Source organism: Vigna unguiculata, chromosome 3, assembly GCF_004118075.2.
Source record: "Vigna unguiculata cultivar IT97K-499-35 chromosome 3, ASM411807v1, whole genome shotgun sequence".
Lineage (NCBI taxonomy): Eukaryota > Viridiplantae > Streptophyta > Magnoliopsida > Fabales > Fabaceae > Vigna > Vigna unguiculata.
The window spans coordinates 55301185-55318891 of NC_040281.1; the positions used below are offsets into that span (position 1 = coordinate 55301185).

A 17707-nucleotide genomic window follows, 5' to 3' on the forward strand; every position below is an offset into this window, starting at 1 on the left:
ATGATTTACCACGTGTCAAGCTAACATTAGTTGTTTTCAATTTAGTCCTCAATTAAGCCTAAAAAAAATTATCCAAAATGTAAAATATTGTAATAAATTTTAAATCCTTCCCTTATCCGATAAGACAAAACCTACTATCTTAGTGATGCAAGAAGATTAAGGTAACAAAAAATGTTGGAACTTATTAAAAGTTGGCTTAAAGCTTAAGGCTTATAAGGAAAGTTTCATCCCACTTATATATTATATGTTAGAAGTGAACTTAAAATCTAACTCAATCTCACAACAATTAATTTGTAAGGTGAAATTTGCACTCACTTATATATTATGAAATTGTCACTTATATATTATGAAATTGTCTTATCTTTTGTCGATATGGAACTTTCAACTGAGATTTAAAAAATAATTTAATAATTTGTATTTTTAGCTAAAACTCAAGAAGAATCTATAAAGTTGAGTTTCATGCAAAAGTAATTGAAGATTACCAACCAATGTTCGAATGGTTTTTTTTTTTTTTTTTGATGAAAATTTACTCTTTACACGAGATTTGATGTATTTAAAAAAAAATTCAAGTTGTACTAGTCTTCTAATCTTTTTTTCTAGTAGGAATATAAATTCAAGGTTCGTTTTCATATTTTATGAACCAAGGAAAAATTAATCAATAAAAATATTTTTTGCATGCACATATAAAAGCTGACTTATATTTTATTTTATCTTTTGTGTGGGATACCCTAATATTATCAATAAAGATGACAAAATGAGTTTAACTCATGAACCAACTCAACATGGTTAGCGTTATAACGGATTGAAAAAAAATCAAAAAAATCAATTATTTTTAATGTGAGTTGGTTTGAGTTTGACTCACTTACCGTTAAAGAAGTTCTAGTTGGGTTGAAGGTGAATTAACCCATAACCCACCAACAACACCGTTTATAAATATTTTTACCATTTTATATTAATTATTTTTTCTACTTTTAATTATATAGGTTTACAATTTGATCTTTTTAAGTACTAGAATATTGTTTAGAAATATTTAAATAATTTAGATATTTGATTTATTAGTTTGACAAGTTATATATGTTCATAGTTTAATTTTTAACTATTATCTTTATAATAACTAGTGTAACACATGCTTTCTTGCACACATTTTTAAAATATATCAATTAAATTTTAAAAGTAGTAATTAAAAGAGTATATTGAAAAAACAAAAGATGTTTATAGTTATAGATAAAATTAATTTTAATTTTTAAAATAAAATGTATTATAATTAATATTGTGTAAATAATATTATGAGTGATTATTTAAATTTGAAAAAGTAATTAGTAAAATGATAAAATAGTAAATAATTATTTTATAATGAGTAATTATTTGAATTAAAAAAAATAGTTACTAAAATGATAATACTCAAAAATAATTTTTTTATTACAAATAATTATTTAAATTTAAAAAGTAGTAATTTAAGATGGTAAAATTGGAAAAACAAAAATAGGAAACCAAAAAGATATATATAAATATTTGGAGAACAAGGTAAAATCTTTGATTTCACTACTATAAAAACTACGAATAGAGTCAATTGAATATAGTCAATCAACTTTTATTGTACTACAATCAAGATATAAAATAAATTGAAAAAATAAAACATTAGTAAGTGAGTCAACCCACTAACCCGTGATGGGTCAAATCTCGTTACAAAATTTCAGGTTCACTAAAAAGCAAGTTGAGATTGTACTGACCCCTTTTAATTCAATCAGTGTGAGTTGGATTGACTCAAATTGACACCTATAGGAGTTGCTTAGAGTGAAATTTGGTGAATACAAAGCGTGGTTGATTAGATGACAACAAAGGTGATGTTAATTTAAATGTAATGGTTATTTTTCGAATTGTGGTGGTTAAATTGATGAAGCTTATGGATATATTCAATGTATTTTTTACATATTAAAATTAAGGCTTAAATGGTACTTTGGTTACTATTTTCGTCAAATTTGTTTAATGTGGTTCTCTTTTTCCTTTGTGTGTTCAATAATGTCTAAATTTTCGTCAATTTTATTAAATTTAGTCCTATTTGGTAACACTATTTAAATCGTTGATGGGATGTGAATATTGTATGCCACGTTTCCGCTCATGGTTTTTTATACTTTATTTTTTCTTAATTTAAACAAAAAATTGTACACATGTCAAGTAGTATCGTATCACATGTGAAGTCAGTATCATTGCCACATGTAAAATAAGTGTCACAGCCACATGTCAAGTCAATATTAATGTCATATGTTAGTGTCAGTGTCACGTGTCAATGCCTTATATTCGATTCAGTCCCAATTTTCGTTAATTATTTTTAATTCAATTCAAATTTTTTTTCAAAATGGAGCAATTTTGGCCTTTTCCGAATTGAGACCAAATTTAATTTTTATATAAATGTTATACAGAGTTTTTATTAAAATACACATTTTTATTAAATATTTCTTTCATTGTTTTTAAACAAACTCTAATTATATTATTAAAGTATAATTATTAAATTTATGTTTGATTTTTGTTACATGTAAAAAATAGGGTTACAGTTGGTTTAAAAATAATAAAGAATTTTCATTCTAATTTTAAACTAACTCTAATCCTAATTTTTTTAACCAAGTCTAACCCTAATTTTAAACTAACTCTACCCATACTTTTCGCATGTAGAAAATTCAAACATAAATCTAATAGTTATATTATAATAATATAGTTAGAGTTTGTTAAAGATAATGAAATAAATACTTAATAAAAAAGTGAATTTTAACAAAAATTTAGTATAACATTTACATAAAAATTAAATTTGGTCCCAATTTGAAAAAGATGACAAAATTGCTCCATTTTGAAAAAAATTTGGAAGTGAGTTGAACAAAATTAACAAAATTAGAATGAAATTGAATATAAGATACTAACACGTGACACTAAAATTGATAAGTGACACTGACACTAACATGTGACACTGGCATTGACATTGATAATGTCACGTGACAGTGACACTTTCATTATCATGGTCACGGTCTCGCAACACGATACTTTTATATGTAGACATTTTCTAAATTAACAAAAAAAACTCACACATAACTTACATTGTTCAAATCCTTTAATAATTTAAACACCGTTATAAAAAAATAATCAAATTGAATAGAATTAACAAAATTGGGGACTTGGTTAAACACATAAAAAAAATTACATTAAAAACAAATTTGACGAAAATAAAAACTAAAGTAATATTTAAGCCTAAAATTTAGGTTTTGTTCTTTTGAGATGAATGATTAGAGGGAAAGGGAGAAGAAGAGATGGTAAGGATTAGAGGGTGAAGTTGGTGTTATTTCTTTTAAGTGATTTTAGAGTGGATTAGAGAGTGAAGTGTGTGAAAGTTTGTAACTGAATTGACTAATGTGATATATTAAAAAAAAAATTAATAGAAAAAAAGTTAGATTATCAAAATGTCCCTATTGTTATATGTAATATAAAATTATATATAAATAATTTTAAATTATTTTATAAATTTTATTGAATGATTGAAAATAGAAAACAAATATTTATAAAAAATGAATAATACAATATATTTTGTATAAAAAAAAATTAATATATAAGGTGAAAAATAATTAATTTACATGAAAACTTTTTTTCTTTTTAATAGTAATTTTAGAAGTAATAATTTTTTATTATAACCATAATCAATTATTATTACCGTTAACATATAATTAAGAAAGTGAACTAAAATCACCACGTGTATTGATTTTAACTGCTAAATCACATATAACAAAAATTAAATAATGAAGGGTAATTTTGTAAATCCAGTTGTGTCATCCTCTAATCTCACTCTAGATGGTGAGATTTAATTTTTAGTCCATCCTTCTAATCATCTCCTCACATCACCTTATATCACCTTCAAAAACATACACTACTCACCTCCTAATAATTTCTTTCCATTCCTTGTGAATAGTAGATTCACTCAAAAGAACATAGCCTTAAAGATAATGATATTTTGATCAATTTTTTTGATGCACTTTTAACATGTCATTCCAATCATTCTTCATTTTTCACATCACACCACTCAATAAAATCAATCAAAATAAATAATTGAATGATGATTGAAGTAATGGATTATTAGGTCAAAAAATGATCAAAATATCATTATTCAAAATTTAATATAGAAATAAATGTTCAAAATATATTTTTTTGTCGAAGAAAATTTTATAAAATCAATTAATTGATGGGTATTAAACGAGTGTTTATTGAATACACTATTCAAATCTATATAAATAAATTTACACGGACTAATCTTATAGGGTCACATTACAAAGTTGTTTTCCTTAAAAATAAAATAAAATCTAAAGTCAAACGTGAAGACAAGAATTAGGTTTGTGATTACAATGAGCCCTGTATTTTGCTGGTGAAATTGAAGAATCAAACGGAAAAAGAAATCAAAAACAGTTCATTGAACCTGTTTGTTTATCATCACTGAGGATATCATTACATTACGCCTGTATTTTTATCATCAAGATTCTCACGAGCTGATTCACCAAGGACCCCTCCGAATTTCAGGTACCTTATTTGAAATTAATTCAATTCACCCTTTTTGTTTTCAATCTTTTTCCGCACCGTCAATAGCTGAATGTTGTGATCCCCGTGATAGGTTCGGCGATATCGTGTTGCGCTAGGGTTTTCAATCCTCAAAACTTGCTTGATTGAATAGTAACCATCAATGAAGGGGGAAGTACAGCTTCAGCCTCCACCGGTCATGCAAAACCCTAGTGATTCGGACCCTTTGCTCCCTAATCAGGAGGAGGAGGAGTCACCGGGAAGCTCCGGTGAGATCAAGGATGACGAAGAAGACGTTGAGGCAGGATTACTCCCCTGTTGTCGAATTTGCCTCGAAAGCGATTCTGACCCAGGTGAAAATTCCTCCAAAAGCTTTCAAATTTATGCCGAATTTTGTCATTTTCGGTTGGAATTGTTAAATTGTGAAATATGAGCATTTGGGCATTTCCCTGTAAATAAAATAGAGTCTTCACAAGTAAGTGGCTTAGGAGAGTGCAGTTAGAGTCCTCAGAATATGAACCAGTGTATCGTCGTCATTATCAAAATTTGTGACATTGTGATCAAATACGATATTTGTGGTTTTCAGTTTTTTCCTTTCCACTGTGAATTGTATTTGTAGAATTGTAGTGTCTGAAATTGTTCCTTGTTGTAACTTTTGTTCTTTCTGAACAAGCTATGATTTTGTTTTTACTGTACAATCGAAAACTAATGTCATGTAATTTCACCTTCCATTTAATTTTGCTTACTGTCAAACTAGAAGTTTGTGTTTTGACATTTCTTGTTCTACACGCCTTGACAGTGGAGGCTGAAATTAGAAAATTTAGCTGTTCGAGTTCTGTATGATGATACTTGGAATTATTTTCACTTTAATGCTTGAAATCATTTTCTTTTTAATTTATTTTGGTTAATGAAAGGGGATTCGATAAAATAAACTTGGCTAAGGAATTCTGAAATATATTGACATTTTATTTAAAATGTTTGCTGTTGAATTCATGCACGAACTTGTGTCCCATTCCCAAATGCTTTATGCAGTGCTTAAATTTAATAAACAACAGCAAAAAGAACTTTCTGTGCTGCACTTTCTCATTTTCTGTCAATGTTGTTAAATGGCTGTGCCATTGCCACCTTGACAGAATGATGTGGTGATTGTTTGCCATCTGCCATTGATAATAATTTCAGCACTGAATAATGTGATTAGAATTTAGAAGAAGACCAATGATCTTATTTGTCAAGCAAAAATTTGGAAGATAAAATGATGATAGGGCTATCTATTATTGAGACGTGGGCATTTCCTGTACCTTGACTCCAAACCTGGGCAACTCATCAGATTAGTGCTACATGATGTTAGCAAACAACAATATGGATGTTATTGTTTGGGTGGTGGTATTCTTCGCAAAGCTAATTGTGGGTTTGATTTTGTAGAGGATGAATTGATATCTCCATGCATGTGCAAAGGTACTCAACAGTTTGTTCACCGCTCGTGTCTTGATCATTGGCGCTCTGTAAAGGTGTATAATTTGATGCTTGTCTTCATGTATTTTTAACTGCTAGTATTAACTTGTTGAGAGATCATATAATAATCTGGTGAACTTTTATTTTTGTTGCCTTTTAGGAAGGATTTGCCTTCTCTCACTGCACCACTTGCAAAGCCCAATTTCATCTTAGAGTTGAATTGTTTGAGGACAACTCTTGGCGAAAAATAAAGTTCAGACTTTTTGTGGCAAGGGATGTTTTCCTTGTTTTTCTGGCTGTACAGACTGTGAGCATTCTTAGCTCTTCCTTATCCTTCATATTCATGATTATGTTTTCCTTGTTTTTATTAAGCTATCTCAAGTCAGATGTTCTTTGTTTAGAATATCTCATTTTCAAGTCACTCCTACATATGTTGCCATGATGAAATTTTGTTAGTTATATCTTGTAAACACTCGTTTTTTTTAGAAAGAAGATTGTGCCTACACCGTAGGATCGTTAAACTGGACTTTCGTAAATGTTTATTTGCATTGGCGTAGCAACAATAGATATGTAACGGATACTAGTGGAAAGACAGGCTTTTGGTCTACATTTTTTAATTTTTGAATTGGTATAGTTTATGGAGAGAAAAGTAACTGAAGTGGGAGGTTGGAATATAACAGTGAGGTGGTTTCTCTGGTATCAATTGAAAGTGCAAAGAAGTCAAAAAAATGTGGAATCCAAAATAGGATATCACATATTATTATTGTTTTGTATAATTATGGTAATGAGCAAGGTGACATACTCGAGAGTGTACTTAACCTTGTGAAACTTTCATATACTTGACTTGTAGATTTAACTCATAAATTCGTAAGATTTTACCTAATATAAAAAAATATTGATGATGTATAAGATAATACTCATAATACAACAATAGTTCAATATTTCCACTTCATAAGAAAGAAAAGTAGCAAATCCCAACAATAAAGTATGATAGTACAATAGTGCTAAATACGATTAAACTACATAGATGATTATATCGTATATAAATTCATGAAAGCATAAGTTCTTAATGTGAAAATAATTCAAACAAGGAGTTATTTTCTTCAAAAATTGAGTTTTAATGAAACATTGTCATTATGGCTTAAAAGCCAAGCAAAAAACATTTGATTTTAAACTCTTTGTCTCACTTCTTGACTTGAGAGTTTAGTTAAAAAAGGGTTTGATAATGGATTAGTTAATTTTCTCTATCTCAGATCTTAATCTCCTAAAAGTTGAAATGTTAATTTGAGATTTTGACAACCTTGGATGACACCAATTTATATGAGATGACGGTATTTTAGTTTCAAGAGTCTTTTAATTGCTAGGATTTTTTTTTGTAGAGATGAATTTTTGTAGTTCGTATCTATTGTAGTCAAATGCTCAAGCTAACTTGTATACTGTAACGAGTTAAAAAAAACATGTTAATTCACTATCAAACTTTTTTTGAGTAAAATCTTGTAAATCCGCATACACTCCCAAGTTAAGAACAGTGTTGTCATATGGTGGTTCCTGTGGTGCCGTCAAGGAATGGAATGGCGGTTTTGCTAGTCTCTGCCATTTGCTATTCTGAAGGATATGACATCTTTGCCATTTCCATTGTGGTACCAGCTACAGGCATGGCAACTATGGCACATTATCTGCATTTTCGTTTTATTTTTGTTTATTAAAGACATGATTTTGGGCTTGGTCCATTCTAAAATAACCCCAAGCTTTGACATGGGTGAGAACGAGCCCTCTTTTAAAATAGCCTTCTCCGTCGTTGAGTCTCCTTTGAGTTGTCTATGACAATAACTTACTTTGGTGACTTGAACTGCAGCGGACCCTAAGCTCTGATGACCTAAACCTTGAAACTAAGTATTTTTTTTTTCTATTTTTTTCATGTTTCCTCGATTTGTTTTATTTTCTTTTCCTTCTCATTTATTCCTCTCTTCTTTGCTCATCTTCTCGTCTTTTCACATGTTTGTCTTCATCTAGATGTCTGTTTTATAGTTTTCTTTTCTTTTTTCAAAATTTCAGAACCAGTTATTTGCTTGTTGCTCTTATGCTTGCTTGTAAAACATTGTTCCCAATTATTCTCCATTTATAGGATAATGTCAAGTACCAGAAACCCAAGCAATGCATCCTAAAGTTACTAAATGAAATCTCAAGTGTTTTTATGAGTTATGTTTAGAACTTTATGTGATGACAATCATGAGAATTTTGTAAATGTTATAAAATTAGTTTGTCATTATGATTTTCTTAACATATTCGTCATTTATATTTAGTGTGTGTGTGTACATTTTTCTGCCATGACTTTCTTTCTGCCACAGCCCCCGTGCATTCATGATATTTATATGCTGGATATTTGGCTCACCACCATAAAATACATTGACCCAACAATGACAGTGTTTTATGCTTGTGATGCATTGTTCTTGAAGACAATGTAAATGTAGCATTGTTACTATGGGGCCATGTCATTCCAAGAAGTTAACTTTTTCTAAATCTTTTCACTTAAGGAACTTGTGTTTTTATGAATTTGTGTATGATTTGGTCAATATTTAGTTTGATCTTGTTTAGTACTAATGTACTATCTTACTTTATTATTGTGGTTACTACTTTCCCATATAATGGGGTTGAAATGTTGAGTTATTGCTGTGTTAAAGTATCATGTTATAATATGCATACGTGTCATTACTAGATTTGTCGATATTATCTTTTTATATAGGTAAACTCTTTTCAAGTTTGGAAGTCAAGTCTACGGAAGCTTAACGAGTTTATTATGTAAACTCTCTAGTTTAACAATCTTGTCATAGCTGATAAACGAACTAGCTGTCACGGTCAATGTCCATATTTTTACATTTTTTTCCCAATCTTGTGTCAATATTGATAATTAAGGTCTTGTAAATTAACGTTTTTTATACTTTTAGTTTTTGTTTTGAAAATTGGTTGATGTACCTTTATTTGTATGGAACATATTGTCATATAATGCTTACTTGCAAGTTTTGTCTTAAGCTGTGTTCTATTTATTTGATAGGTGATTGCAGCTATTGGTGGCTTTGCGTACATCATGGACAAAGATGGTTCGTTCAGGAACTCATTTGATGATGGCTGGGATAGGATACTGTCAAAGCATCCAATTCCATTTTATTATTGTATTGGTAAGCTTTTTTGGTCATCCAAGTTATTTGTTGTTAACCAATGGCCAAAATTCCTCTGTCTGTCTTATTTATGCTGTCAGCTTTTGTGAAATTAAGTAATCATATTTCTCCATATCGTCATGTAATCCGCTTTGATATTTGCCTCATCCTTAATGTTTAATGTTAATCTCAAAAGAGTTGCTAAGAGATTATTGTTCATACTGTATTTGAGTGGAATTTGGATCCATTCATTCATGTTACACTGTAGTCATGTCGGAGAGACAAAGACACATAACCAGACTAGTTAAGTTTGATTCGAATTAAACTACATATCAAATAACACGGGAGGATCCAAGCCTATTAAAGTCATTAATAGAAATAGTATACTCCATCCCTGTTTAATGGCTTTATGGAGGGGAAAAAGAGGAACACCATGATAGAAAGTTAGTTTTAACGTGTATAACATTGTATCTGGGCTATTTTGTTTGCATGTTCCTTAAAGGGTTCAAATTGTAATATCTATACAAATTTCATTAATGGACCTATTTTCACATTTAGTTAATTAATCCGTCGGTAGTAATAATTGTTTGGAAGCTCTAGCTTTTGCTTCCTGTTTCTCTCTCTCTGATGGTTTATATTTGTATGTCAGGTGTGCTGGCCTTTTTTGTACTGATTGGGTTTTTTGGTCTCATACTGCATTGCTCCTCCCTCAACACCAATGACCCCAGAATGGCTGGTTGTCAGAACTGTTGTTATGGATGGGGAATCCTGGATTGCTTTCCCGCTTCAATGGAGGCATGCTTTGCTCTTGTGGTTGTTTTCGTTGTCATCTTTGCAATTCTTGGTATAGCGTATGGTTTTCTTGCTGCCACCATGGCCATTCAAAGAATTTGGCAGAGGCACTACCATATCCTCACCAAGAGGGAACTTACAAAGGTAGTATACTGATATATTGAATGTCCATGAATCAGCTGCCGGAAATGATTTTTCATATTTACTACATTTGGTACTTTCTGTCTTACATTTATTGTTGTAAATATTTACAGGAATACATAGTAGAGGATCTTCGTGGCTGTTATTTCCCACCAAAGTTGGACCCAGAACATGAAGGCCGCTTGAAAATGCTCAAGCTTTTGTGATTACAAAGCACTTATCTGTAAAAATGCTTTTGAATGATTACGGTATCAAGTTGTTGCTTTATTTGACTTTTACAGTCATCGCTCTCTTCTCTTTTAAGCAAAGAATCTGGATCTTGCCAGATTCTGTATACTTCAAATCTGACTGAAAAATGATAAAAATGATTAGTGGACCTCTCCAAATACCTTATTAGTTTATATCGCTGTCTATATTTCTTTGTATCACATCACATATGCCCTCCTTTTCAATAAAAAAAGCTTCTTGGTATCCACAGATAATTTTTGTTGTTATATAAGGTTTGGAGGGCCACGGCAATTTTACATGCTTACCCAGAATAAGTCTAGTGTGTTGTTGTGATGAATCACTTTATCCGTTTTTATGTTGAGGTGGGGGAGAATGATGGCTAGTGGCTGCAAGAGTGCTCTGATAAGTGATGTACATCTCTAACCAATTCATAACAGTGCACTGGATATAGCTCATGTACAAGAGTGCACTCAGTTTTTAATCCAATTGATGACAGTGCCGTATGTTTTTGTAGTCTCGTGTTTTTGTCTACACAATTTAGAAAACAAGGTGGGGGAACACTACTTTGCGTGCCCCCCTTACATCTTCCCTCTTCACAGTAATCGTAACTTCCAAAAAAGTAAAGCTTTGTGTAAAGTAACAGAAGGGGAAAATATTTTATTCCACATAAGAAAAATTGATAAGAGGGCTAAAAGATTTACATTTGAGATCAAAATATAAGACCGGGAAAAAATTACAGTGATAGTAAAGACGTTTCTTATACGCATACGCATACTCTACACATGCATGCCATCCTAAAGTGGTGCTGGAGTTGGACACTTGGATTCTACAACTCACCAGCACCGAGAAAGACCAGATGATCACCATCTCTAATAACCTCTAAATCTTCAATTTGACCTCCATCTTTGCAAACAACCTTGGCAGGATAGAAACCAAATTTTTTGGCTCCAATCTCAAGCAGCTCTTGAAAGCTTCCAGGTAGTAAAACAAGCTTCCCCACAACCTCACCCCTCTCAGGGCAACTAATAATCACTCTAGCTGGACTACTACTCTTCATGCCATTGCTTCCCGTGTTATTCATGTCAAGAGGCAAAAGCAGGTCCTTTTCCCCATTATGTGCTGCCACCATTATCCCCAAGAGTGAATTATGATAATTGCTGCTCCTACGCCTTGGACGGTTCTGGCTCTGTCTCTGGCTCTGGCTCAAAGAGGCATCCGCTCCATGAAATGAACCCTCAAGGGGTAAAGGCATGGTTGGCTCACTAGTGAACCTTCCAAGGAACCTGAACGCACTCTGCTTCTCGGGAATGGAAAGGGAAGAGTGAACCTTAGGGTCCCCAGTAGAGTCAAAAATGGCTTTTATTTCTGTATGTGATTGCTGATCTGCCAGACCTCTGGCGGTCCAGCCATGCTTGTCCGGCTTGTCAATGCTTGCCCCGTGATCCAAAAGGTATTTCACCATTTCAACGTTGCCCTCCGACACTGCAACGTGCAATGCTGTGGTCCCACTGTTGATGCTCGGAAGGGTGATATCTCCTCCGTACCGCTTTATCTCCTTCAGCAACTTCAAATTGTTCTGCTCAACAGCGCTACATGCAAACTGGCCCACATCCCCGCATTGCAAGTTAGCTCCGTTTTCTGCCAACACCTTCCTCACTGACTCATGTTCTCCCACCATAGCCTCCCATAGTGCCACATTACCGTCCAAATCTGCACGTACCATTATTACCTTCTTCAGTTTTTTCTTTTTCTTTTTCTTATCAGTACTATCACTAAAAGAAACAAACCCAGGAAAAATGTTTTAAATGGTTTAAAGCAACTTGTTGGTCTAATTCTTTTTTCCCACTGCACTCCATGCACATGCATGTCATTTGATAACGACTTCTTGATAAGATTTAGATATTATTGTGTCATGAGGGGAGTGGGTGTTACAAGGTCCACCTACAGCTTGTTTGATTTGCATCGATAATTAATTACTTAAATAATGACATTCTATATTCTAATACGAAATTCGTGATAGAAAATTAATTACAATCCACGAATCGGCTCTGAATTTTTCGCAACTTGTGAATAAGATAACATGGAAAATGCCATCTCTCTATTTTTAATTTAACGAAGACTTCTGCGCACTTCTTTTTCAACGAAATAAAAAATTCAAGTAGAGACGAACACCACCAAATAGCAAAAATTTTATTACTTTTTGGACACCAAAAGAGGCGTCGATCATTCCGCTTTGGTGACCATATACGGCTCTTCGACTTCTCGTAATAGTATGTTGATTTACAATTAGTTGGTTACCGACCATGAGAGACTTTAGTTTTCTAATAGGAGACATGCATAATGCACTCTCTTTCCTATTATTATCAAATTAATAACATCATTTTCTATTATTGGTCATTACATTGCAATTGACCTTTTTCCCTCTTCAACCTCACATTGTTTGCTAAGGACCACTAGAATGTTGACAAATATTAAATATCACAAAGTGAGGACACAGACTATGCAACGATAGATAATTTAAGTATATTAATCCTACACGAAATATGAGCACATGGGTGTAGAAAATTCAAAGATATTAAAATTTATGAGTATGGTGACCTCACACGGCACAACTTGATTGGTTTAGTGGTAATTGTTAAATAAGTTGTAGAAATCCAAATACAGGAAATCTATGCTACGTTTCCAAGAAAAGGAATTATCACACACTGACGACTATCAAAGATAGGCATGTGAGCCATAGGTTATTTATTTAAATGGTGTAACATCATGCTGATGCTAGGGACATTAAAGTTTTGGAAAATAAAGGAAATGATAAACCAAGTTTCTGTTTTTAATTTAGCAATGAAAACATTCTATTTTTGTACATATAATAGCCCTCTAATGTTTAAAAAAAAAATCTTCATTTAAATAATCACTGATTCCGAGTCCTGGGCAGTGGGACAAACGTCTAATGTGGCAGACTTAAAATAATAGGCAAGAATACAAATGCTTATTAGTTAACTTTGAAATCCTGACTTTGTAGGAATTGTCATGCATAGAAGTCTTCATTTTCCACAGTTCTTCAAAATTTTGGTACGTATTCGAATCAAAGTAATTTTTATCGTTTGATCTAAGAACATGTCTAATAGTGTAAGCGTGTAACCAATATAATTTAAGTGGTAAGAAATATGTACCTGTAATGTTAGGATCCGCCCCATAATCCAACAGAAGCAGAACACAGTTTTCTTTCCCTTGAGATGCTGCTATGTGCTGATTTTGCAAAACAAAAAAAAGCACTGTAGATTAGAAGAAATAGAAAATAAAAACCATGTAAAGAAGGTCAAAAACAAAATTATAACTATTCACCCACCAAAGCTGTCCTTCGATTGTTGTCGGATTCGTTTGGATCCATTCCTCGTTTCAGCAACTGATGTAACAACAAGTCATCCCCTCTTGCTGCCGCAAAGCACACACTCACTGGTAGGTCCATTCTACCACGAGCTAACATGGTCTCAATCTCCACCAAAACTCCCTCCATGATTGGATCGTTGAGGTCTTTTAAATGCTGCTTACCATAATAAGTCCACATACATAAATTTACTCATTGCTCTGTTGAATAAGATACTTAATATCTCTTAAAAAAAACAAGTTTTTTTACATTCGATTATTATATTTGAACAAACCTATGTACAATATATAGCAGGGCCCAGGAGATATACTACTCTGATATTGCAAGGCTATTTAACTAAATTATGAAAATGTGTGCTATTTTTCATTGTCAATATGCAATGAATGATCATGATGTTATGCAGACCTGAAGCAGATTATTCATGATAATGGTTCCGTCTCCCACGTTGGCCTGAACAATATTCAAGAAAGTAGTCCGATTTAGCCTCAGCAACTGGCTCAGTCGCTTCGTTCGAACGGTGAAAAGCTGTGGCTTGTAACAGAGCACACCAATCTCACCACAAAGATCACCAGTTTTGGCCTCTCCAACAACCTGAAATCAGTTACTAACATTACTTAGTGTCATACTATGCATTCCATCATTCTTTCTCATCATGTATTAATAAGTGAACTTGCCTGTTCAACCCCATTTTTAAGAACTACCAGTTCCTGTCAAACAATTAAGACATTATTAGAAACCATTTTTTGTAAGATTGCTTCAGAGGAAGAAAAATCTCATATTGTGTTACAATAAATACTAAATTTTGAAAGTCGGATACACTATTCACATAAATAAGTTGGACAATTACCACGGCACCAGTGACCAGTATATAAAAGTCAGTGGGGGCTTCATTTTGCAAGATAACATCTTCTTTGGGTGGAAAATATTCAGCTTTCATCTCTGACACCTTTTATAGTGAGTCAAAAATAGGGCCCTCAGTACAAATTGAAGATTAAAATTAATATTAATATTTGTATCAATTGTGAGCAGGGACAAAAGAATTGCATTTACCAATTGAAAGAGCAAGTCATTCGAAACCCCGTGAAACAAGTAGACCTTATCGATCAGAGAATAGAAAAGATAATGTGAAATGCTGGATCTGATGGCCTTAGGAAGAGAATCAAGTGTCTCTTGCTGCTGCAAACCTTCCGAGTCTGTTCTATACTTCAAACACAAGTGGGCAAGCATTTGGTCTTGCAACCGATGAGGCAATTGATTCCTTTGCGCAAAATTTGAGGCAGCTTGGATGGTATCTCTCTGATAATTGAGAAAAGTCATATAACTTTTACATATTCGTGATATTAAAATTACTAACTGGGACTACATCCTTATACTTACAAATTTTCTGGTTCGACTTGTGCCATGGACAACCAAATTGGTCATATTACCAATCAAATACGCTGTTAACCCCAGATTAAAGAGCATATAAAAGATGTCAAAGGTCATCTCCCTTGAATTCACTGGATGCAAATCTCCATAACCGACAGTTGTTAAGGTAGTAATAGACCAGTAAATAGACATCACGTATCTTGACCACAAGCTGTGTTGAAGGAAATTATCCATCGTTGAACCAATCCACGTCTTCTTTGGATCATGATAACGTGCAGCAATAAGATAATAGAAACACCCAGCACAATGAACAGCGAAGAGGGTAACCTATAAAAATCACTCACACAATCAGTGTACTGTTGAACATGTCAAATTCATCTTCCTTTTTTATAAAGATGATAAATATAATAAGTTTAGAAACTTACAGAAATAAGCTTGGCACACCGAACCCAAAAATAGTTATAGTTTCTGTCCTTCTCAAGCCTACTCAAAAATGTATTATTCATATTCACAGTTACAAGCCAAATAAATGAGAAATTTTTTTTGGAAAACATTGCATCATTGGAAAACAGTCAATATTACCGAGAAAACAAAGCACTGACTCTCCGAAGACGCCATAGGCGAAGCATGTTGAATAAACCGTAAGATTGAAGAGGAGAAGGTGATATCTTTTGTATAAGCTCTGAAGGAATGATGGAGATAACATCGAAGGCCAGCCAAGTCCTTCCATATTTCCAAGCAATCTGTTTCCGATCATCCACGATCAAATAGGTGCTTTTGTCAATGTAAGCCACAAAGAAGGTCAGAACTATATCCACGAAAAAAAATCCATTCACAATATTGTCCGTAATGGAAAGCGGTGGTTCTGGCTTCTTCAAGAATCCGAATTCGAAGGGAGAAACCCAGGCAGTATAAAATACCAGAATAATAAGGAAAGTTTCCCATATCCTGCAAAATCCAACAAATTTTATTTACCTAATACCAGTGTTACTCATCTGCGTTGGAAAACACAGAAAAGAAAAATATTTTTATACACCAAATCTCAGTTTCAATTACAGAGTCAACAACAAAACATATTTATAAGGAGTTTTGAATTATCCCTTGACACTTATTTTCGGTGGAATTCAATGCGAACTCTTCCATTGCATGCACAACAACCACCAGACTCTAGTTGTTTCAAATCCAAAGAAACAAAGTCAAACTTCACAGTTTGACTACTGCCAGATGGAAGCTCGTGCCTCTGCCTTTGAAAACTCAAGTTCAACAAAGTAAACCAAAACCGAAAACATTGTTTTTTTTTTTATATATAGATTGATACGTTAGTCAGAATGTGATTTTTGTAGCCGACCTCAAATGAGAAGGCCGTTGCAATTGGTGTATGATTTTTAATGAATTGAATAGATCTCAATGGAAGCACAATTTCTAAGAGACAAAGCAATGAAACTATTATTAAAAAAAAGAAAATGAAACGTAAAAGAAAATGAAAGGAGCGAAATTGCTCTTTCTGTAATCAGCAGGGATCACAAGGAAGAGATCCAGTGCGGTCAATTCAGGTTATGAACAACACGGAAAACGACACAGTAATAAAAACACAGGAACCCGTCAAAAGAAAACCGACAGATATTACCATTCAGCAATTAGAAAAATTATAGAATCAAGAAGAGGCCACAAAATTGAAAAAAGAAAAGAAAAAGAACGTGAATACTCGACATTGAGGAAGGAAGGAAAGGCCAGAATACTATCAAAGCAGGATTTAAGAATGGAATAGAACAAAAAAATAGCATCTAATGAAAAACAATTTAAAAGTGCAACAAAACAACTCAACAAGCTTCGCTCCGGGGAAAACAAAGAAACAGCAGCAAGTAAGCATGAACGCCATAAGTCCTTGTTTTCTTTCCCCTTCTCTCTCGAGAAGAAAAAAAAAATGTAAAAAATATATTGAAACGATGCAGAAACAAAATCTGTTAAGACAGCATTTAAACAAAGAAAACGCAATGAACATTGAATTTGAAAAATAAAAATTAAAAACCTGTAACGGCGGTCGTAGGGCGATAGAATAAAGCGGCGCAGCTTGATTCTGCGGTTGCTTTTGGCTCCGAGAGACGGAAGTATTCCGGTGGAGAGACTGTAGTGGCTGCCATCCCGTGACAGTTCAATCTCTTCTTGGCCGCAGCCCAACATTTTTGTTTATTTGTGTTTTGTAGAGTTTGGTGGTGGCTGTGTTGAGACCGTGTGTGACTTTTTACTGAAATGTTAGTGAAAAGAGAGTTTTGGTCGGCATGCTATTGGGAAGCGGTTATGAACGTGCTTTTGTTCGGAAGCGATTCTCGGTTGGAGAATGGTGGCAACTGGCAATGAACCACAGCGTCTCGTGTCCTTTATATACACACCAGGCCAACTCAAATCCGGAAACTCTCGTGGATTTTTTTTTTTAACAATATTTATTGAAATTAATTAAATATATTTGTAGTAATCATTTTCAACAATTAGAACTGGCACGTTTTTATTTTGAAAAATAAATTTATTACATTTTTACACTTTTATGTAATAAATTTTACATTAAAAAAATATTAATTTGAATGCTTAGTATCAATTTTAATTAGGATGGTAACGTGCGGTTGATCCGACGAACCTG

General features: G+C 32.9%; 2 protein-coding genes across 2 annotated transcripts; one reads left to right on the forward strand and one right to left on the reverse strand.

The window, feature by feature from the left end:
- The first annotated feature begins 4290 nt into the window (after positions 1-4290).
- Positions 4291-10565, forward strand: LOC114175887. Its single transcript, XM_028060729.1, has 7 exons — positions 4291-4551; positions 4643-4901; positions 5971-6056; positions 6161-6307; positions 9053-9176; positions 9805-10091; positions 10202-10565. The coding sequence occupies exons 2-7, from the start codon at positions 4712-4714 to the stop codon at positions 10292-10294; spliced, it is 927 nt and encodes a 308-aa protein (XP_027916530.1). The 5' UTR covers positions 4291-4551; positions 4643-4711; the 3' UTR covers positions 10295-10565.
- A 387-nt stretch (positions 10566-10952) lies between these two features.
- LOC114175886 (potassium channel AKT1-like) lies at positions 10953-17419 on the reverse strand. The gene is made up of 11 exons (XM_028060728.1): positions 17102-17419; positions 15655-16020; positions 15498-15555; positions 15082-15399; positions 14755-15000; positions 14552-14650; positions 14379-14411; positions 14110-14295; positions 13666-13860; positions 13490-13565; positions 10953-12026 (listed from the first exon to the last, which is right to left on the reverse strand). Exons 1-11 carry the CDS (start codon positions 17251-17253, stop codon positions 11143-11145), a joined length of 2613 nt encoding a protein of 870 aa, XP_027916529.1. The 5' UTR covers positions 17254-17419; the 3' UTR covers positions 10953-11142.
- Between the last annotated feature and the right edge of the window lie 288 nt (positions 17420-17707).